At 52.4% G+C, this 22,998-nt stretch overlaps 2 protein-coding genes across 2 annotated transcripts; both read right to left on the bottom strand.

The window, feature by feature from the left end:
* Window positions 1-1,852: 1,852 nt before the first annotated feature.
* KCNS1 (potassium voltage-gated channel modifier subfamily S member 1) lies at window positions 1,853-11,037 on the bottom strand. The gene is given in 6 exon segments (XM_019458370.2): window positions 1,853-5,048; window positions 7,592-7,801; window positions 7,803-8,222; window positions 8,224-8,622; window positions 9,927-9,986; window positions 10,885-11,037. Coding segments are annotated over 4 exon segments (1,497 nt in total). The 5' UTR covers window positions 8,620-8,622; window positions 9,927-9,986; window positions 10,885-11,037; the 3' UTR covers window positions 1,853-4,577.
* A 6,284-nt stretch (window positions 11,038-17,321) lies between these two features.
* On the bottom strand, window positions 17,322-22,003 carry WFDC5 (WAP four-disulfide core domain 5). Its single transcript, XM_019458369.2, has 4 exons — window positions 21,776-22,003; window positions 18,553-18,693; window positions 18,330-18,470; window positions 17,322-17,929 (listed from the first exon to the last, which is right to left on the bottom strand). Exons 1-4 carry the CDS (start codon window positions 21,858-21,860, stop codon window positions 17,925-17,927), a joined length of 372 nt encoding a protein of 123 aa, XP_019313914.2. The 5' UTR covers window positions 21,861-22,003; the 3' UTR covers window positions 17,322-17,924.
* Window positions 22,004-22,998: the final 995 nt, after the last annotated feature.

Genomic DNA, 22,998 nt, shown 5'->3' with positions numbered 1-22,998 from the left:
TGGACGAAGACTTTGAATCAAGGCCAATTTCCTGGGTCTGAGAGTACCACTGTAGGTCCACCCATCATGTGAAAAGTCAGATTTTGGCCCTTGTCCATGTCACTGGAGGGCTGGATCTCCAGTTTCTGAGTGACAGCTGGAAAAGATCCCCACGTTGGCTCCCTGACCCAGGGAGGCCATTATAATATAAAAGGCCAATGGAATCCAATTGAACGACTATTTTGAAATGGAAAACTCAGAATGGTACCGCATCTTGGGGGAGGCTGCAGAGATTAGTACCTCCAATAAAGACCCTGCAGGGTGATGACTCCCATCAAAACACCATTAGTTTCCCCTGTTTGGCTGGTGTAAAATTAGATGGATCTTGGAAAATGGCCGTGGATGATTTTAATGAAGTGACAACTCCAATTTTAACTGCTGTGTTAGATATGTATTCCTTACCATCTCTGGAGCTAATATGCATCTATTGGTTTCATTTTCTATTCCAAGAAACACAAACCACTGGAAGCCTTTTGCTAATAGTTGGAAGAGAGAACAGTTTTCCTCTACTGTTTGACTCAGGGATACTTTGGTTCACCAGTTCTGCTCTGGAAAGATTTGATTAGATCTCTGACTTTGTCCTATTCCACAAGACATCAAACTGATCCACTACACTGATTAAATCACATTAATAGGGCCCAAACACACCAAGTGTGTTTTCCGTTATATACAAGATAGTTTCCTTATGTTACAAACATTTTTTTAGACTGTGCTTATGGAGAGAAGATGTGAGCATATAATGTGCTGGGCAGCCAAGGGTTGGGGACAACCTGCTCTTTTTGCCTAACATCCCTCCCCTTTATTTTGGTGATGTCACATGGCCTTTTCTTTTGGGTAACTACCTTTCTTCCATCCCACGTGGCCCAGGTGCCCTGCCCCCTTCCACCAAGGGAGAGGTGTGGGACTCAAGGCAGGCTGGGATCAGAACTGGGCGCGGAATGACACAGGGGAGGAAGGCCACTGAAGGCTGAGCATTTAGCTGGCGGTGCCGTAGGCAGAAGGCTCATGGGTCCCACCACTGAGGTCCTCAGAGTTCCCCTCATTCCTGCGTGTCCTGAGGCCTGGCCAGCCAGCTTTTCCTTTGACGGGTGAGCATCACTGGTACCCTTCTGTAGTGCGCAGAATGGTGGTCCTGAAGATATGTCCAAGTCCTGTTCTCTGGAACCTGTAAATGTTACCTTATTTGGGAAAAGGGTCTTTCTGCAGATGTGATTAGGCTAAGGGTCTTGAAATCATCTTAGATTAGCTCGGGTGGGGGGTCCTACATGCCATCACACAAGTCCTTATGAGAGGAGCACTGGGAGACTCCCACACACGCAGGAGGAAAAGGTGACATCAGGGCAGAGGCAGAGAATGGAGGGATGCAGCCACAAGCCTAGAACACTGGCAGCCACTTGAAGCTGGAAGAGGTAAGAAGATTTGCCCCTGGAGCCTCAGAGCGCGGCCCTGCTGACACCTTGATTTTAGATTTCTGGCCTCCAGACTGTCAGAGAACAAATTTCTATTGTTTTACGCCATCAACAGGAAAGGAATACACCTTCCAATAAATTTTTTTTTTTCCTTAAGAGAGTCCGTTTCTGTTGCTTGTAACCAAAGGACTATAATTGTGATGGTTGCTCATCGCTTATTTATAATGAGTCACTCTTTTTGACCAAGTTAGTTCCCACCGGATTCCTGTCACTTGCGTCCTGTGCCAAACTCAAGACTGGAACCAGAGGATGTGGAAGGAGTCACTCCACACGCCTCCCCACCCTCCCCATTCACTCAGCACACACGCACGGGGGGGGGGGGGGGGGGGGGGGGGGCAGCCAGCTCCAGTACAGGCAGAAACAGGTCCCTGTGCCCCACCTCTTTATTTGCATAATAGTTTTCACAGACACACAGGAGTGGGAGTGAGAGTGAGTTGTCGCTTTTCTGCCAGGATGACACACACCTGGGGAGGGATGCAGGCTGGTCAGTTCACCCCGGAGCTTTCTCCATACCGGCTTTACGGACTTGTCTGTGGGATGAGAAAGTCTGGAAGCTACCTGGCTCTTTGACACGTTCAGCGGTTCAGGAAGGGCGGTGCATACGGGGGTGAGCCTGCGGGAGGGCTGGTATGGACGCGGGGGGTCGGGCGCCGCTCCAGTCTCTGCTCAGGCTGGAGACTCGGATTCCAACCATACGCGGGGGCCTATCACGTCATACCCAAGGCCTGCCCGTGGCTGTGCCCTGTGCTTGGAAATGCTTCCCGGAACCCCCGCTGCCTAATTAACGATTCATTTGTATGGTCACCCTCAAGAAAGTCTTCTCTGACCCCAGTTAACGGTCCCTGCTACATGTGTGCCTGGAGTTCCTGGACTCAGTATACAGCTCACTGTTACACATCTCTGTGATTACTGGATTAAAATCCATCTCCCTCATTAGTCTGTAAGCTTCTTGAATATATATATATATATATATATATATATATATTTGGTTCCCCGTTATATCTCTTGAACCTAGCAGTCAATGAATCAGAGGACAGGTGTGGCAAGTAAATCTGAGAAGCAGCGGGACTACCACAGTAGAGTGTGTGTGTGTGTGTGTGTGTGTGTGTGTGTGTGTGTGTGTTTCGGGGGAGACGCTATGGGGAACTGGAAAGTACATGCCTCACCCAAAGGCATTTGAATGAAAAAAATATACTAAATGTACTGTTCAGCTAAATAAAACGCCTCTGCAGGCCACACATGAAGCCCCGGCTTGTGAGTCTTCCAATGATATTTGTTGAATGCGTGAGTGAAGAATCTACAGAGAAATGGCCGTAAAAGCCTCGTAAAGTAAGGAGGAACCGGGGGCAGGACCAAAGGACGTGCTGTTCGGTCCTGTCCATACCCTTTCAAGGGCAAGGCCTCTCTGGTCATTTCCTCTTCCTTCCCGGCGCCTGACACACAGTGTGCTGTTCGAACTGGCTGATCCATCAGTAGGTATTCATTAGGTAGTCACTAAGCACCTACTCCCCACCAAGCCTGGGTTCCACCACACGTCTTCTGTGTTGAAATGCAGCATGTGGGGGGTGGCGGCGCACAGAGCCGTGGCCAGCCAAGGACAGTACAGTGATGAGTGTCCTAGAAACAGTATGTAAATGGCGCTACGGGTGTCCTTCCCTCCCAACGTCTCAGTAAGTAGGAAGGATTCGGCAGGTGAGTAGAAGGGATAAGTCCTCGGCAAGGATGAAGGGCTGGAGCTGGTCAAAAGGAGCAGAGGTCTCAAGCGTCTGCCTGGACGGTAACTCAAGGAAGGGTTGGAGGCCTATGTGGCGCAAAGAAGGGAACTGCCACAGACTGGGGACAGCAGAGTGGGGTCACAGGTGTCCATGCATAGCGGCTTCTTGCCACCAACCTCTCAGAGCTGAGCTGGCTTTAAATCGGTGACTCCCTGCTGAATTTGGCTTTCATCTCCCTCCGGGGCACAGACTGTGACCTTGTGACAGGTGGGCTGGGACCTGGAGATGGGGTGTCCACCTCCCACACTGTGTCCTAGCAGAGCTGGGTCTAGACCTCAGGCCACAGGCAGGGGCCCCTCCAGGGTCTGTATCTCAAGCCAGCCCTGGCGGGAAGCTGTAAGACTATTGCTCAGCAAAGCTCACACAGCAGCTAGGAAGGCAGCTCTTCTTCCTTCCTCCCAAACCTCACCGAGAGCCGACTGCCGTTAGAATCTCATGGGAAAGGGGGCGCCCGAGTGGCTCAGTCGGTTGAGCGTCCAACTTCAGCTCAGGTCATGAGCTCGTGGTTCGTGAGTTCAAGCCCCGCGTCGGGCTCTGGGCTGACAGCTCAGAGCCTGGAGCCTGCTTCAGATTCTGTGTCTCCTTCTGTCTGCCCCTCCCCTGCTTGTATTCTGTGTCTCACATTGTCTCGAAAATAAATAAACATTAAAAAAAAAAAAAAAAAGAATCTCATGGAAAGGGACCACAGCTGAGGTCCAGCACTCCTACATCTGAATCCTCTGTCTGGGCCTTTCCCTAGCCCTGATAGAGGATCTTCTCAGGATTCATGAACCCCCTAAAACCACATGCAAACTTTAGGAGGGCAGAAGAAAGACAGCATGGAAGGAACACTGGCTTGGTCGACCAAAGAGTCTGGATTCCCAACTTGGCTCCACGACTTCTAACTGGGAGACATTTGGGCGAGTCATTGCACCTCTCTGAGCCTCAGTTTCCTCATCTGCGAAATGGGGCCAATTCTCATCCTCCAACACAGGGCTGAGTGTGATAGGGCTGACAGGCAGGGAGTGTTCATGACCCGTTAGCATCCTTTTGACTTTCTCTGTAGCACATGCCTGCTTCACAGTAGCTTGGAGGTTCGTTTACGAAAGTCTCTGGGCTGTTCTCCAGGCTCACAGAACCTAGGGTGACACCATCCTAACCTGGGCCTTTAGAGGAAGGGACCCAGTCCCCATTTCTCAGGGCTGGGGGAGTGATCCTGAGCAGTGAGGCCACCATGAACCATGTAAGCAGGGAAGGATCTCTGCTGTTTCAGCTGACTGTAGGGGTGTGGGAAGGAGGACACTGAGCCCTGGCTTTAATAAACCTGAGAGTCTGCAGGTGCACTCGGGGCCTGGGCCTCCAGGTCTGCAGACCTTCCCTCCTGGGAGGTCTCACGGGAGGTCTCCAGAGACGCCTCCGACACCCCATCCACACTGCTCAGCAAATCCTCAAACCCCCGGGGGTCGCTGTTGCGCACAGCAGCCTCCAGAGCCTTCTGGCGCCGGTAGAAGTGAGAGAACTTATTGAAGATGATGGTGATGGGGAGCGCCACCACCAGGATGCCCCCGAGGATGCAGCCTGAGGCTGCCAGCTTGCCAGCCACCGTCACGGGCACCACATCCCCGTAGCCCACAGTGGTCATGCTCACCGTGCCCCACCACCAGCAGGCGGGAATGGTGTCAAAGCCCACGTCCTCCTCCTTCTCGGCTGTGTAGGCCACACCGGAGAACACGGACACGCCCACGGCCAGATACAGCAGTAAAATGCCCACCTCGCGGTAGCTGTGCTGGAAGAGAATGCAGGAAGCCAAGTCAGAGCCGGGTGGGCTCACAGACCTGGTATGGAGCATATGAGGAAACTGAGGCCCAGAGAGTAGAAGGGGCAGGTCCAAAGTCACAGAGCAAAGTACAGCTGATGCCAAGACCCAGGTCCCTTGACTCCAAACTAAGATCTTTCATCTACAAGAGGCAGCCAGCTCCCTGGGAGCAAACACAGGCCTAACTTCTGTTGTCCAGGGCACCCACTAAGCCATAGTGGTTTCTTCTAATGCAGGGGGCACTGGTGGCACCAGCCAGTGAATAAGAAGCCTGTGACTCTTCCACAGTTGCAGAACCAAGGGGGGACCACAGTTTGGGTTCCACAATGCAAAGCGTTGGTTTCATGTACTTTTGACTGGTCTATCTCATTTCTGACAAGTACAAAAACACATTCTGCCCCTCGAGAAAGCTGACAGGATACGCGTTCCTGAATGCACCTGCCTACCCCTGAGGCCAAGCAGTGGTTCGCAAATACGGCAATCTGCCCCAGGGGACATATGGCAAAGTCCTTAAACATTTTTGCTTGTCGCAACTGGGACAGGTGTGCTAGTGGCATCTACTGGACAGAGGCCGGATATGCCGTTAAACATCCTACGATGCCAGGATAGCCATCCCCCCGCCCCCAACACACACAACCAAGAATTATCTCCCCCCAAATATCAATAGTGCTGAGGCTGAGACTCTTAGCCTAGAACTGCAGTCCCCTAGTCCCAAACTGTAATGTGTGGAGGAATCATGTTGGGATCTTGTTAAAAAGGCAGAACTCAATTGAGCGGGTCTGGGGTAGGGCTGGAAATTCTGCATTTCTAAGCAAGTTTCCAGGTAACGAGAAAGCTGCTGCTGGTCAAGGGCCCTGCTTTGAGTAGCAAGGCTGTCACCTGGAGACTTACACCCGTGTCCTGGAATCTGGCAGCCTCCATCAATATCCTTTTCCCTCCTTGCAGAAAATGCTGGTGATATCAGGCCCTGGATCCCTGCATGGCTGGAGACAAGGCAGAGTTCTGGGGCAAAGGGGTCTTCCCTGGACAGATACTGAATCCCACGTACATGCCCGATGCCCCAGCATTCTGCTCACGTCATCCTGCCTGTACCCAGCTTCCTGGCTGTCTTGCCTCCAGGGCATGAAAAGGGCTTTAGGAAGCCATGAGTAGAAGGGGTTTTCTAGGGATCGTCAGGAGGGTTGCACGGAGCTTTAGGAGAAAGAGCAGGAGGTCATGGCGTCAGGCACAGCTGGGTTCTTCTCTGGGCTCTGCAACTTACTCAGGAACCTCTCACAAGTCCTGTCCCCTCTTGGAGCCTCAGTTTCCACATCTGCAAAGTAGTGACAGTAATACTTGCCCCAGCTTGAACCCCTCACAGGCTCCATCTCCTAATACTCGGGATAAAGTTCAAAATCCTGGTCCAAGAGTCCATGGCCCTTCAGTACCCTGTCCCTCTCACCTCATCAGCCTCATCAACTGACACCCCTCCCTCCATGTCCCCCCCACATCCACCCCAGCGTTCATCCTGTTCTCTCTCCAGGCCTTTGTCCAAATTGTTCATATCTCCTCCTTCTCCACACCAGGCTAAGTTCACCCCTTCAAGGTTAAGCTTGCCAGGGCAGTGATTCACCCCAGTGCAAGGCCCGGCAGAAGGAGGGTGCTCAGTAAATTGCAACCAGGCTTTAAAAAGCCAACCTTCCAACCTCAGGTTGTTCATCTACGGGAAGGGAATAAATAACCGCATCTTCCTGAGGAAGTTGTCCTCAGAATGTCGATAATGGATGTAAAACTGGCACAGAATTAACACTCAGTAAGTGTTAGCTCTGGGGCTGCTGCTAGATTTGGCCCGTCAAGGGTGACCTACAAAATCTGTGCCCCCTGATAATGCCAGAGGAAAGGCTCAGCGGAGAAGGCATTTAGCATTCTGCTTTGCAAATTTCTGCACTTATTTATTATCTGATATTTGACAGACCAAAAGTGACCTTTGTCTTATTTTTTTAATTAAAAAAAATTTTAATGTTTATTTTTTGAGAGAGACAGAGTGCGAGTGGGGGGAGGGGCAGAGAGAGAGGGAGACAGAGTCTGAAGCAGGCTGCAGGCTCTGGGATGTCAGCACAGATCCTGACACGGGGCTCGAACTCACTAACCGTGAGATCATGACCTGGGCCAAAGTTGAATGCTTAACAGGCTGAGCCACCCAGGCGCCCCACCCCCTGCTTTTTCTTTTCTTTTCTTTTCTTTTTTTTTTAAAGAAAAGCAAACCTCCGAGTTCAGTTTTCACCCCTGGGAAAGAGCCCTCCCAGGGCTGCTGGGAACATCAGAAAAGATATGACGTGTACACCTGGTGTCCAGCCCTGTGCCTGGCACAGGAACAGAATGTCGCCTTGGATCACTGTGTGCCTGGACACCACGCGCTTGTAAGTTCACCTGCTAACCTGTCCTCTGGTCACCCCCACCTGCAACCCCCCCCACCTCCCCACCTCCCCCCCCTTCCCCCCCCCAACCTCCTCGCGGGGCCCCAGAGGCCGTACCTTGAGCGTGGCGCCCAGAGAGCGCAGCCCGGTGGAGTGGCGCGCCAGCTTGAGCACGCGGAAGATGCGCATGAGGCGGAACACCTGCACCACCTTGCCCAGGTCACCGAGGTCCTCGCCGCCCGCGCCGCCCCGGTCGCCGAGCGCCACGCCGGCCAGCAGCGTGAGGTAGAAGGGCAGCACCGACACGATGTCGATGAGGTTGAGGGGGGTGGCAGAAGAAGTTGCGCGTGCTGGGCGCCAGCAGGAGGCGCGACGACACCTCGAAGCTGAACCAGGCGATGCAGAAGTACTCGAGGTGCCGCAGCACCGGGTCGTCGCGCATGCCTTCCGTGCCGCGACCCGCGGCCACCGCGGCCACGGCGGCCGCCGCCTCGCGGGCCTGGTACTCGGGCAGGCTGTGGATGCACATGGCGGCGATGGAGGCCAGCACCACGCCGATGGAGACGCAGCTGAAGAGCTTGCTGGGCAGCGAGTAGCCGGGGTTCTCCATGGTGAGCCAGAGGCGGCGGCGCAGGCGGCCGCAGCGCGCGGCCCCGTAGCGCGCCAGCTCGCGCTGCACGTCGGAGATCTCGTCGGGGCACGGGTCCACGCTGCTCGGCGTGTCGCTGTCCTCGTCCCAGTCGCGCGGGCCGCGCCACGCGCCGCTCCAGGTAGCGCGCGCGGCAGCAGGAGGCCAGCGCGCTCTCGCCCAGGCCCCAGTAGTCGGCCTCCTGGCCGAAGGCGAAGACGCACAGCTCGTCGAGCACGTGCAGGCGGCCGGTGCGGTAGAAGTGCAGCAGGCCCAGGAAGAAGCCCGGGTGCCGGTCGAAGTAGAACTCGCGCGCCGCCGCGTCGTAGTCGTCGCACAGGCGCCGCGCCTGCTCCTCGGACGCCGCGGCCTGCAGGCGGCCCAGCCGCGTGCCCGGGAAGCGGGCCAGCGCGCGTGCGCTCAGCCGCCGCCTCACGCCGCCCACGTTCACGCGCAGCGCCTCGTCGCTTCGCCGCCAGGGCACGCGGGCGCCGGGCCCCGGGGACTCGCTCACCATGGCCTGTGGACACGGGGAGGGCGGGATGCGGAGCGGGGGTTGTCCCCGGGCCTGCCTTCCGGAGGCCCGGTTTAACCCTCCTGCCCCCTCCACCAGCTCTGGTGTGCAGACGGCGCTCGGGAGGTAAGTGCCCTCTGATCTCAGACTAGGGTTTGAATGCCCCTCACTCCCCCGACTCAGAGTCTTTGGCTAAATCATTGAGCCTGTCCCCCGCCCCCCCCCCCATTTCAATGGCACGGAACAAATGCTGGGATCTATCTTGGGGGGTTATGAAAGTGACTGAATGGCAGGATGTCCTGGCACCCCAGGGTGTGCTCAGATAGGATGTCTCCCTTTTCCAAACTTGGATTTTCATATGCCAGGGGCTTAATGTGGGATCTTGGACACATGAGCACTCTGAACCTCAGTTCCTTCCTCTGCAAAATGGGGATAGTAATACTGACCACCCCTGGGGGGGGGGTGTTGGGAGAATCAGTTTAGACCAGTAGTTCTCAAAGTGTGTCCCCTGCACTTGCAGCATCGGTGCCACCTGGGGATTTGTCAACGATGCAAATTCTCAGTCTGCTCTAGACTTACTGAATCAGAAACTGTGGGGATGGAGTCCAGCAGTTGGGGTTTTAACAAGCACGGAGGGTGACTCTGATACATGGTCAAATTTGAGAGCCGTTGGCTTAGACCATTTGAAGCATCTCTGGAGTCAGTCAGATGGAACACACTGTCTTCTGTGACCAGAGACAAGTCCTGTCACCTCCCTGAGCTTCGGTCAAGTGGAGATAAAAAGATCCACCTCCAAGTGTGGTTAAAAAGATTAATTGAACTATTGTCTTTATCAGGCCTGGCTCCCAGAAGGGGTTCGGTAAATTATCCACCTGTTTCACTGTCTCCCAGAGTCAGCCAAACCTGGGTTTATCTCCATCCCTGATGCCCCCCAGGGCCTTGAGGAAGATGCTTTTCTCCAGGTCTCAGTTTCCTACACAATACCAAATGCAGACAACAGCACCTACCCAAGGCAGGCTGGAGGACTAAAGTAGCTTATGGGGAAAGTGCTTCGCCTTAGTTGACCCCAGAAGATGTTGGGTCCTTCCACTGCCCACGTCTCCGAACTCTACTGGGACTGACGGCTAGTGACTCACCTCCTGATCCTCAGTAATCCCATCTGCCCCATCCCATCAGCAATGCCCGCTTCCCAGGGTGGAATGTACACCATCGAGCGGCTGGCCTGGTGCCTGGCAGGGAGCCAGGTGGGGTGCCCTTCACTCACCCTGGGCTTGGTGTTAAGCTGGTCGGGATCAGGGTGGTGTCCTTACCTCCGTCACTTCTGCGTCCTCAGGCCAGTCTCCTCCTGCTCTCGGCTTTGGGTCTCTTATCTATAGAACAGGGAAAGTAGCAATAGCACTTAGGGTGAAAGCTTACCGTGAATGCATGTGCAAAGCCCCTGGAACACAGTTGGTGCTCAATAAATGTTAATCATTTGCAATTTCTTCTGGTCAGAGCTAGGTTCAAATTCTGAGTCTGCCATTTGCTGACTGTTGACCTTGAGGGGCTCCGTTCTGAGCTTCAGTTTCCCCACCTGTAAACTGGAGGACATCACACTTCCCTTGAGAGGTTATGAGGCTTAACTATGGCAAGATGTTTATGGGCAGCACGGCCCTTGGTTCATAATCTGTGCACAGTAAATACCTGGGACGCGGACGCAGTTCCACTCCCACCTCCTCCATTGCACCTGGTGTCAAAAGATGAAGCTTCTAACCCAGTTGCATCACCCATTATAGCTACATAACGGTGGGCAAATCCCTTTCTCTTTCTGGAACTCACCTTCCTGCTCTATGATTATGAGATCGTGAATTCAACAAACCTTCCCTAACAAGAATCTGAATATCAGTAAGAAAGATTAAATGACTTGCTCAACATCACCCAGCTAGTCCATGGCACACAGTTAAGGTTGGAAACTAGGCTTTTCCATTGAAGGCTCTCTCCACAAACTTATTTTGAGCACCTACTATGTGCTGTTCGCAGGGCTCTATATACAGCTTCACTCGGTTCAATGCCTACACCGACCCTGCTAGGGAGGTTTTCTAATCCCATTTTACAGATGAACCAATAGGACCGACCCCAGGTCACTGCCACCCCACAGCGCTCCCTCCAGGCGAGGGGGAGGGTCTCAAGGAGGGGACTCTGGAGCTGAAAAGGCAGTGCCCCCACCCTCGCCTCCCACTGTGCAGCCCCCGCCCCGGGCCACGCCCCTCCCCAGGGGAGGTCCCTTACCTGTCAAGGCCCCTCCCGGGCGCCCACCAGGTGCTTCAGTCCCCGAGGGCTCCGTGGCTGGGGAGCCGCTGGCCAGGCCGGGATCGTCTCTGTCCCAGCGGCGCGCCGCCGAACCTCGCTGCTGCCGGAGGCCCCGCCGCCCCTCCTTCCCTGTCTTCCTCTGTCCCCCGCGGGGGAGGCCACATCGATCGCTGCCGGGGGAGGGAGGGAGGGAGACCGCGGGCTGTCGGAGGCGGTGGTTTCTATTCCTGACTGGATTGGGTGGAGATGGTGGCTGGAGACTGGGCCCAACAGCCAGGAACATCCCCCTCCCCCCAGTCAGGGGCCAGGGGAGGAGGGGTCATTTAGGAGACTGAGGTGCCACTAGGGAGGGATTTCAGCCCAGGTTTTGCCTACAAAGGAACAACAACAGCAGTAATAATCCCTTCCTTAATTGCGCCCTTGACATGTGTAAGGCACTCTGCTTCAGGTGACTTATCCAAGTCCTTCCTGACACAGACTTGGACGAGGACAGATCACCTGCGCAGGTCACCTAGCTTGGTCTTGTGTCTCATGTCTTCCAGGACTGCAGGTGGGGCTCTGCCTTAGGGAGTTAGAGAAGGGGGCCTTATTCCCCAAGAGCCCCTTGGGGCTGTGAAGCTTGAAACAGATCATTTTGTCCCCCAGAAGTTCTGTCTCCCCCCTAGCTATGGGTCCCTGATTTCCACCTTCCAAGTGGGTTGATAGGGTAAAGGAGAACTGTGTCAGAGCTTTGTCAAGGTTATGTCATCCAGAGTGCCTGGCTGGCTCAGTCCATGGAGTGTGTGAGCCTTGATCTCGGGTTGCAAGTTCGAGCCCCATGTTGGGTATAGAGGTTACTTAAAAATAAAATCTTTTTAAAAAGAAAGATTATATAATCCACAAGCATTCATCAAGTGCCTACTGTGTGTCTGGACGGAGAGAGGGTGCTGGAGACTAGGATCTGGGTTCAAGAAAGGATTTCTATTTCACATATACTAATTGTTATTATTAATAATCATAATAACCAGCATTTTTTAAGACCTTGCCTTGGGCCTCGGGTCCTACAGGCCTCATCTCATTTATGCTGCAAAATGGATAGGTGCTATTATTATTCAAAGATAAGAAATGGAAGACTTTAGGACACCTGGGTGGCTTAGTCAGTTAAATGTCCAACTTTGGCTCAGGTCGTGATCTCACGGTTCATGAGTTTGAACCCTGCATCGGGCTCTGTGCTGACAGCTCAGAGCCTGGACCCTGCTTGGAATTTTGTGTCTCCCTCTCCCTCTGTCCCTCCCCTGCTCACACTCTATCTCTCTCACGAAAATAAATAAACATTAAAAAATATTTAATAAAAAATAGGGGCACCTGGGTGGCTCAGTTGGTTAAGTGTTCGACTTGGGCCCAGGTCATGATCTTGCGGTTTGTGAGTTTGAGCCCAGCGTCAGGCTCTGTGCTAACAGCACAGAGCCTGGAGCCTGCTTTGGATTCTATGTCTCTCTTTCTCTCTGTCCCTCCCCTGCTCTCACTCTGTGTGTGTCTCTCTCTCTCAAAAATAAATAAACATTAAAAAAATCTTTAAAAAATTTAATAAAAGAGAAATGCAAGGCTTTGAGAGTGAGGTGACTCACTCCTAAGGTCATATGGCTAACTTCCGGGACCTCTAGAACAGAACTGTCCACTGAATAGTCTGTGGGCCACATATGTAACTTAAATTTTTCTGATAGCAAGGGGCGTCTGGGTGGCTCAGTCGGTTGAGCATCTGACTTCAGCTCAGGTCATGATCTTGCGGTTCATGAGCCTGAGCCCCATGTCAGGCTCTGTGCTGACAGCTCAGAGCCTGGAGCCTGCTTTGGATACTGTCTCCCTCTCTCTCTGCCCCTCTCCCACTTGCACTCTTTCTCTCTCTCTCTCAGAAATAAATAAACATTAAAAAAAATTTTTAAATAATTGTTTCTGATAGCAACTTAAAAAATTAAAAACAGATGAAATTAATTTTAATAATATATTTTATTTACCGCACTATATTCAAATTAATATAATTTCAACATGGGATCGATAAATTACTAAGAAGGTATTTTACAATTTCATTTTTTTAAATGTTTATTTATTTTTGAGAGAGAGAAAGAGCATGAGTGGGAGGGGGGCAGAGAGAGAGGAAGACACAGAATCTGAAGCAGGCTCCAGGCTCTGAGCTGTCAGCACAGAGCCCGACGTGGGGCTCAAACTCATGGACCACGAGATCATGACCCGAGCCGAAGTCAGACGCTCAACCGACTGAGCCACCCAGGCACCCCACATTTTTGTTCTCGTACTAAGTCTTGGAAATCCAAGATATTCGTTTTTTATTGCTGTGTAACAAATTACAACAAACTTAGCAACTTAAAACAATACAGATTTATTATCTCACAATTCCTCTAGGTCAGAAATCTGAGCACCTCATGGCTGAATTCTCAACCCGGGTCTCACCAGGTTGAAGTCAAGGTATCAGCCAGGGCTGTGGTTCCCATCTGAAGTTCGGGGTTCACTTCTAAGCTCACAGGTTGTTCATTTCCTTGTGGTTGCAGGACTGAGGTCCCCATCTTCCTGCTGGCTATCTGCTGGGGATCACTCTCAGCCTCTGGAGGCTGCCTGTGGCTCCTTGCCACATGGCCCCATGGGCAGTTCACCGCATGGATGTTTGCTTTCTTCCAGGCAACCTAGTGTGTGGACTTCCTCTTCTGTGAGCAGCCAGAGAGAATGCTCTGCTCTTAGACCATCATCTGCTTAGGACAGGCCCACCCAGGACAGTCTCCCTTTCCTCACATAACACATTTCACATGTTCCATCTACACTGCAAGAGGAGGAGGTTATACGGGGGGAGGGTGACCGGGAATCATCATAAAATTCTGACTCCTATATCCACATACAGTACTTCTCATTTGGAATAATCACATTTCACACACTCAGTAGCCTCATGGGGCCAGTGGCTGCCATACTGGACACTGCAGCTCTAGACTTTACCAGTTCAGTTCTTCCCTCAAAGTAAGAAGTTAGAGCAGGAAGTTCACAAACAACTTGCCCAATTCCCTCATTTTACCAACAAAGGAAATGAAGATCTGCAGAGAAGCAGGTCTCCCATTTCTTGGCCTAGTACTCTCTCTGCAGCCTTCACGGCCCCCACTTAGAGGTACCCTCTACCCCGGAGTTGGACCAGTAGCTTCCAAAAAGAGAAAAGACAGACCTATTTCCCAAGGGCAGAAGACACTGAATCTAGGATCTGGTTTCATCCCCAGATCACGTGGGAAGTAAATGGAGTGTTGGACGAATTCACCAATGTAGAGTGGGAAGAGGGTCATTATGGGCTTTTGAGGCTAAAAGAGGTATCCGTACCCATTACATTGGGCTGTGCCCCAAATTCTCTTTCAGTCCTGGCCAGAAAGGGCCATCTGGATCCATGAGGCTTTACCCCAAAGAGTAAGTCTGATGTTGCATAAAGTGCAGACATTTTTGTACTTAAGTAGAGTCGGTGCATCAGGCAGCTTCTAGAATGTCCCAGTGATGTCTGCCTCCTGGTATGCATGCCCTTGTGTAATCCCTTCCTCTTGAGCATGGATGGGCAGGATTTCCTGATTTGTCTGCAATGAGCAGAATATGGCAAAGGTGAGGGAATGTGGCTTCCAGGATTGAGTAACGTAAGATTGACTTCCTGCTGGTTTTGGCGAAGCAAGTTGCCGTGCTGGAAAGGCAAGGACATGAGGCCAACTTCTGACCAACAACCAGCTAGAAACTGAGGAAGCAGTCCTACGGCCCTCAAGGAACTGAAATGCTGCCAACAACCTAATGAACTTGAAAGTGGATCCTTCTGCAGTCGAGACTCAGTGAGGTACCAGCCCTAGGGGCTCATCTTTATTTCAGCTTTGTGAGACCCTGAAGCTGAGGACCCAGCTAAGTTGTGCCTGGATCCTTGACCCACAGAAACTATGAAATGATAAATGCATGCTGTTTTAAGCTGCTGCATGGGTGGTAATTTGCTACTCAGTGATAAATAACGAATACAGTGGGTTTGTGTCCTGCCTTTCCCACTAAATCTCTGTGGGACCATGGGCCCAGTGATGTCTCCTCTTGGATTCTCAGCTTCCTCATCTGTAAAATGGGAACAACGTCTGCCTTTCAGGAGCATGGTGAGAAGTAACGCACGCTGTCGCTCCTCCATGAACAACTCTTCCTGCCTTTCTTCACCCAGCATCTCAGGTACGATTCAACTTAGCTGCAAGAATGCAAACCGAGCCTTGGTGGCTTAACTGGAGGGGAGGTGACTCTTTTCAGCAGTCCGGGTGCAGCTGTCCGTGAGGGGCACTGAAGACCTAGGCTCCTTGTCGCTTCCTCCTCCACTGTCCTCATGTGGCTCTCATCTTTGTAGCAGGTGAGGACCATGCATTGCCCAGATCAACTCAGATCCCTTTTCCAGTTTTGTGCACACCGGCTCCTAGGATGCTTTCCCTCCTGACAGTTAGTATCTGAATCTCTTTGTCAACTGGCATCCTTAAGCCTCCTGCAGCTTGCTATGCCACACACAGGGAGAGCCTGAAGTGCCTGGGAATTTTTTTAAGGTTATTTATTTTGACAGAGAGAGAGAGAGAAATAGAATGAGCTGGGGGGGCGGGGGGCAGACAGAGGATCCTAAGCAATCTCTGTGCTGATAGCAGAGAGCCTGATGTGGGGCTCAAACCCAAGAACTGTGTGATCATGACTTGAGCCGAAGTTGGACGCTTAATCGACTCAGCCGCCCAGATGTCCCTGAAGTGCCTGGGAATTTATGTCCTCCGTCCCATAGGTACTACTAACTGATGCCTGAGGGATACAGAGGCATAAATGCTCCAGCTCCCTTGCTCTGCGGGACAGCTCTGAAGAGTCACCTACTCTCATCTCTAGACCCCCCTGTGAGACTTTGCTTGTTGTCACACCCTTACTGGCCTCCTTCCCTTTTTGGTATACTTCTCTGCTCCCAGACCCATTTTTCCTGGAACGTTTCCAAAGCATCACCACCCTGTGAACCTTCATCTAAAGATTTGCTTCCAGGGAACCCACTTCAGACAATCACTTATCTCAAAGGCTCTTCTTGTCAAATGGGAATAACAATGGCGACCTTTCTCAGGGTGATGGGATGGATGAATAAGATGATGGTTTAGAGTGTGAGGCATAGAATGGGCACTCGCTAAAGAGAAACAATCATTATCTGAATTCCACAAGCTCTCACTGCTATAGGTCAATAATGAACGCCCCCCTCCGCCCCCAGATCTCACTGGCTTCCTATCACAAACATTTATTTTGCTCTTCCAAGTTAGAGTCTTGACAGCTTCAGCCCAGGCCTGCCCCAGTTATCCTTCATCCTGAGACCAGAGGGCTTCTGGGCAAACACTTCTCATGGCAGAGGGCAGAGGCTCCAAGAAGGCTGGTGCCTTGCCTTGAAATTGGCACACTGTCACTTGCATCCGTGTCCCATCAGTTCCAGGGCCAAGCCCTAACTTTTTGGGCCACGGATGACCTCTCCCCCCACAGGGAAGCCATGGTAACGGTGGGGAAGGAAGAGGCATCTGTGGGCAACAGTACAATATACCGTATTATCTGTTCCAAGCACCTGAATTTACAGATGGGAAACTGAGTCCCAGAAAGACGGGAAATATCCAAGCTCATAGATGATTCTCTTCCCTCTCCTCTCTTGGACTTCACCATGTATCCATACATTAGCATTTGCTCCTCTGGAGTCAACAGCTCAGCCATTTGAACCCCATGAGAAGGACTATGGCAGAGAGGAAGTAGAATCCTTTCCATCTTCCAAAGGGCAAATAGAATCCCTGAGTGGTGACTCACCTGCGACCACACTGCCAGGTCAAGGGAACAAGGAGAGAAGACCCAGGATTCCCAACTTAACCTGCACAGTTGACTTCCCAGCCCCAGATTCTCTTGGGAAACAAGAGGAAACCCAGCAGATAAAACAGGGAGAAATCTGCCTGCCTCCTTCCCCTCCCCAAAGCAAATCCTGGGTGAATGGGACAGTCAGGAATCCAGCTGTATGGGTCCAGGAATGTCCCTTAGCATGTCATTCCCTCATTGACCCCCTTCTCTGCCCTCTTAGGCCCTGACTATAGACCGGCCCTTGAGAAATCGAGGTAAGTGAGGTATTGCCCAATGGGAGACACACCCTCCCCAAAATAACGACATCCCAACCATTCAAGCAACATTCCCCACATGTGCAGGAATTCGAAATGATCATAGGGTGTACCTGGGTGCAAAATTGTACAACTCAGTTACCCCAGGAGGGAGGTCACGGTTCTGAGATTTGTGTCTTTACCACATCTTTAACCCCCCCGCTCATCTTCCTTTACAACAGAGACAGAGAGCAGCCTTGGCGGGTGGCAGCACTTAGGTAGAATTCAATACCATTATTTAATACCGTGTGATCTGACAAGACCGACTTTAATGGAACTTTGCCATTTTCATTGCATTTGCTGTTACAGTTACATTTTATTTGAGGCAGTCATCCTGCATATCCCGTTTTATAGTGATGGTAGCAAGCTTTTCTTTGGAAATAAATTTATTTATATACAAAAGCAAGTCCACTTAAAGAAAAACATTAGATACATAGTACAGAGAGTACACAAGATATCGCAATGCTATTTTGCAGGTGTGGCGAAAGTTGTGGAAAGGGGTATGTGGCTAGGTAATGTCTGGAAAATTCTGCTAGAACATACCTTGGTGGTGGCTGGGCTGCCTGAGGGAGGGGCTAGGACCCCCCAAAAGAAGGGCCTATCTGAATTGGGCATTTTAGGAGAAACTGTACGAAGAAATTGTTGGTGGCACAGGGTGACAGGAGTCTATCTGTGCACCTTGACTCCCAGGAAGAGAAACGAGGGGTGGATGGGAAGTGACAGCAGATCAGTGCTCATCAGAAGGTTGGAACTGCCGCTGGCAGAGATAGTGCTGTCTGGGCGGGGTCCCAGGCTCCCCCCATCATCACCTCTTCCTGCTAGGAACCCCATCCTGAATATCCGAAACCAGAATTAGCCTGAGGAGAGAGAAGGAAAGCGTTACCCCACCCACCATATGGCTCTGGGTTCTTTAGAAACTTTGATCCCCCATTCACCCCCTGAGCCCAGCCCTGGGCCAGTAAGGCAGGACAGCCCACCCTCCTTCCCAAGGACAAACCAAAGTTCAGAGCTAAAAGTCTAGGGTTGTGGTCCAGGGGACACACAGCAAGGTCCACAAGAGAACGGAGGATGTCCGCTTCCTCCATGGGCCTGACGAGGACCCCTCCCGTCCCACCCACCCTCTTCCCCAGGTCTGGTGTGGGCAGCCCCAGGCCTCTGGGAAGGTGGGTATCCGGTTAGGCTTACCGAACTGGAAGAACGTCGAAGGCAGGGCCTGAGAGAGGGAAAGACCCTGCCACGCATGCGCAGGTAGCGTACCTCGTGCAGGGCTGCGGCAGTCACGGCCACAGGCGCCCAGGCAGCAGCGAGCCGAGCCCTTGCAGTCTGAGTCCTGGTGGCACAGATGCTGTACGGGGCTGAGGCAGCGCAGGCGGTCCTCCGGGCAGCTGCCGGGCTTGACTGCAACACAGGGGCCTGGCTGAGCCCTGCGTGGGGCTCGGGGCTCAGGGCTCGGGCGCTCCGCAAGGTGGAGGACACTTACCTGAGATCTTACGGACACACTGGCGGAAGCAAGCTTTGTAGCAGCATTTCATCCTTGCGGGACACTGGCTGTCATCCACGCAGTGGTCAGGCACCGAAAGGAGGCAAGGCCCGTCGTCCGGTGGGCAGCCCCCGGATTTCTCTATAAGAGAACCCCCCGAATCTTGCAACTGGAGGCAGTCCAGAGTCACGTCATAAAGCACCCACCTGGGAATCACAAGGTCTGAATTCTCTACCCCTTGCTTCTTGCCTGTCCTTTGGCAAGTTTGTTTTTTAGGGCGGGGGGTGGGTGAGTGGACTTGCTTTTACTTTTATTTAAAATTTTTATTGGGGTAGAATTGACATAGCATTGTATTTGTTTCCGGCGTACGACAAAATGATTCGATATTTGTATATATTGTGAAATGATCACGTCTAGTTAACACCTGTCCCCACACATATTTACACATCGTTTTCCTTATGATGAGAACTTCTAAGATCTTGTCGCTTGACAACTTTCAAGTACGCAACACAGTATTGTTAACTATAGTCACCAGGCTGTATGTTACATCTCCAGGACTTATTCCTCTTATAACTGGAAGTTTGTACCTTTGACTCCTCTTTACGCATTTCACCCACCTCTCACCCACGCCCCCTGGCAACCATCAATCTGTTCTGTGTACCTATGAGCTTGTTGTTGTTGTTGTTGTTGTTGTTGTTTAGTTTTGATTTTTAGATTCCAATGTGAGATCATACAGTATTAGTCTTTCTCTGGCTGATTTATTTCACTTAGTGTAATGCCTTCGAGGTCCATTCACAGTGTTACAAATGGCTGGCAAGGGTTATGGTTTTTGGGTTTTTGTTCTTTTGTTTGTTTTTTACTGCAAGCGTCAGTGTTCTGTCTGTGCAGTGGAAAACTGGACTCCTTCCTCCCGGAGCTGGTTTGAGACTCCAATGACATGAAGGATAGGAAAAAATGAAGTTCAAAATCTACACCTGGGCCACCAGGCTGTGCCTGGTCTGGGGCTGCCCACCTCACTGTTCTCAGCCTCCACACCTTCCCGTTTGGGGCTCCTGCTCTGCTTCCGGCTGCTTCTCTTTTCAGAGCCTTGCTTCTGCTGTGCTCTGGCCTACACCCCATTCATCAGGTCTCAGCGGTAGGGAGACCTACCTCTCCGGCCTCTGACTAACCAGGTCAGCCCCGTCCCCCACCCCACACACTCCCAAAGGATCTTTCCTTCAGCGCTGTGACTCCGACTCTATTTGTCTCCTTCTCTCACTTGACTGGAGGCTATGAGAATACACCCCCACCTGCTTCTCTCACCATTAGGCTAAAGTACAGCCCTTAATGCAGAACACCAGTGGCTCAGCGACTATTTGAAAGAAAGGATTTTGAAGGGAGTCCAGCATCGTGACAATGTCAGCTGCTGCCAGCCTGGTGCATTGTCACACAGCCACAGTCAGCCACAACCGCACTGTGTGCTTGTCCTGTTCCAAGTGGCGTTGTTTCAGGGATCTGTATTAACTCTGACTTTAAGGTAGTCCTCAGACGGCTCTAGAATTTTTTGTCCCAGAGCTTATCCCGCCATTTTTCTTGTTAGCATTTTGGGCCATTTCCAGATGTCATGCAGAAGGCTTGAATCTGTACCTTCTTCCATTGAGAGGGAGAAAGCAAGGGTTGATAGGGCACTGACTGCCCAGACCCACAGGGCCTGGGCTAGGACTCTGACTCCTCTGATGACCCACCCCTCTGCTCTGGCCACCATTGAGTCCTGTAGAGAGGATGGAGGCCAGTCCCAGGCCTTCATTTAGTCTAGCATCAGAGAAAAGGTGCAAGAGTCCCCAGCACCAGCTGGATCCGGTGCTGGGACTTTACCTTGTGTCTACCTCCCCCCTCCAGCTCCTGACTGGATGCTGGCCACACACACAGTAGGCACCTTGCTCACACAGTAAGTGCTCAAAACTGACTTCACTGGCTTGGATTGGGTTGTCTTATACTAAATTGCTGCCCCCTGCTGGAGAAAGAACAGCTAGTCTGTGAGGGAGGCCACTCCTCGGATTAGCGCCTCTTCCCCAGGCTGGTGGTAGATGGGTGGGAAGACCCTGAGGTCCCTGGGGTAGCCTTGGGGAGTGAGCTGGGAGGAGCTGTCTGAAGTCAGAGAAGGAGCTCCCTGTGGGCTGGGGTTGGGGACCCTATCATACAGCCAGGAGGGCTTCTAGGAGGAGGGACCAGGAGGTAAGACTTGAGGAACAGACAGGAAGAGAGGGTCAGGACTGGCATTTCAAGTGGCTCAGTTTTGTCACCTGCAAAAGGGGGATAAAAATAGTCCCGATCTCTCAGCATCTCAGTGAGGAGGAATGTGGTGAGGACACATGAATCCCAGCCAGCAGGGGTCTGGCCTTGGAACTTGCTAGCAACCTTCCCTCCTCAGCCTGGGGTCTCTGAGCACTCTACTCCCCAAACCCTGCCTCTGAGGAAGGCACAAGTTAGAGTAGAGGGGGCAGAGAAGATGCAGGGAACTGCTCTCCAGGACCTGTTTAGGAGGGAACCTGTCCCCATTACTGTCTGCTTCCCCCAAGGCAGGGCCAGGGACGAACAGGTGTATGTAGGTCACAGTGTACCCGTCGCAGAAAGACAGGAGGTGGAGACCTTGGCCAGGTGGGGAGGCACCTGTCTAGCTACTCAACAGCCCCATCCTCCCTCACCTGTTGACAGGTAAGCCCCAGGCTTTTCAAGGAGGCTGGGGGAAAAGAGGGGTGAGGGTGGAGCTTCCTAACAACAGATCCCAGAAACCATATCCCTGCCCAGTTCAAGAGTCCCTTGCACAGATTGGGCTCTGGGACAGGAAGGACTCGAGAAAGACGGAAACAAGATGGGCAGGGGCCAGACCCGTCACAACCTTGTTAGCAACAGAAGATGACAGAAAGGGTCATCTCGTTGCCATGGGGGCCCACAGACCCTAATACCTCCATGGAGACAACGTGGGAGAGCAGGTACAGACAAGTTTGCTCCCCCCACCGCAGAGACACAAAGGGATGTGTGTTCACCCATGTACAGGTGCACAGACACACTTTGGCCATACCTAAACATACTTGTGCAGACACAGCAAAGACACACACACACACACACACACACACACACACACACACACACACTACATTGCCTGCTTTCCCCAGACCCTCACTCTCCCCAGAGAGGTAGGAGCTGCCAGGTCCCCAGAGCAGAGAAACCTACCCACACTCACCTCCCTTCCTCCTGGCCAAGGCAGCAGGTAGCTGACTCCCCAAAGCCAGGAGGGCCACCAGGAGGAGAAGGCCCCAGGCCCTCATGTTTCTGCTGCCGGCACTTAATAAATCCAGGGCCCAGGGGCCCTTAAATGAACTCCCGCAGCTCCAGGGAGGCTAGAGCAGCTGAGTCAGGGGAGGAAGGACAGGAGGTGGCTGGAATGGCACCTGTTTGCCTTGTCCTGGCCCCACCCCGTGCCCCAGAGCTCCAGTGCAAGGGCCCTTGTGCAAGAACCAAAGATAGGTGGGAGCAGGTGCTCGGTGTTGGGGGCCAGGATCCAGTCCTGCCTGTATTGCTGACTTGGGCTGTGATCTCAGGCAAGTCTGCTCCCTCTTCAGGCCTCGGTTTTTCTCATTTGTCTAAAGGATGAAGGTTGTTGAGACAGACAATCCCTTTCCTGGCTCTCGAAGGTCTCGAAGCCCCAACAACGGCTTAGGCAGGAGATAGAGGTCGGCTTGGAATGGCAAGAAGGGGGTTGCAGAGTTCTGGATGCCTAGGGGGAATTGGGGTTAAGGTCAGGCAGGCACAGTGAGTGAGGGTAGCTCTGGCCCCTCCTGGGCTTCTGTGGATGGGAGAGAGAGAGATCTCCCCGCCTTTGGTGACGTCATCTCCAGTGGCCTCTGGTAGAACCACCCTCTGCCCTGGGCTGGCTCAGCTGTCTGGGTGGATGTTTGTTTGGCTGAGGTTACCGGTTGCAGCAGATGTAGGTGGCTTTTGGGCCTCTTTCCCTGGCCCTGAGAGATCCTGAGCAAAAAATCATCAGAGCCAAGGACTGCACCTTAGATTTCACATTATTTGGCTCCTGCATTTGGTAGAAGAGGCACTGGGGCTCAGAGTCTTAAGGAGCCCCAAACAGAAACCCCCGTGGAACCATAGCATCTTACCAGGACCGCAGGGGATCTAGGCCTTCCTCATCACCCTCCCATTTGAAAGATGAAGAAACTGTAAGCCGGGGATGGGCGGGGACTGACTCAAGAACCCACAGTTAATTCCTAACTAAGGTGGGACTTCTGTCATTGCCTCCCCATGGTCCCCATCAGTTACCAGGCCTTGGGAGCAAGGTATATAACTTCATCTCACGCCAAGAAAGAAAGAGGATATTCCTTTCAACCCTCACAGTTGGGAAGTTCTTCGTTGGGTTTAACTAGAATCCCTCCTGCTGTCTTTGAAGCTCTCAGGAAA

Source organism: Panthera pardus, unplaced genomic scaffold (genome assembly GCF_024362965.1).
Source record: "Panthera pardus isolate Hobbes unplaced genomic scaffold, ASM2436296v1 HiC_scaffold_25, whole genome shotgun sequence".
Taxonomy (NCBI): Eukaryota; Metazoa; Chordata; class Mammalia; order Carnivora; family Felidae; genus Panthera; species Panthera pardus.
This window is presented reverse-complemented; position numbering and strand designations above follow the sequence as displayed.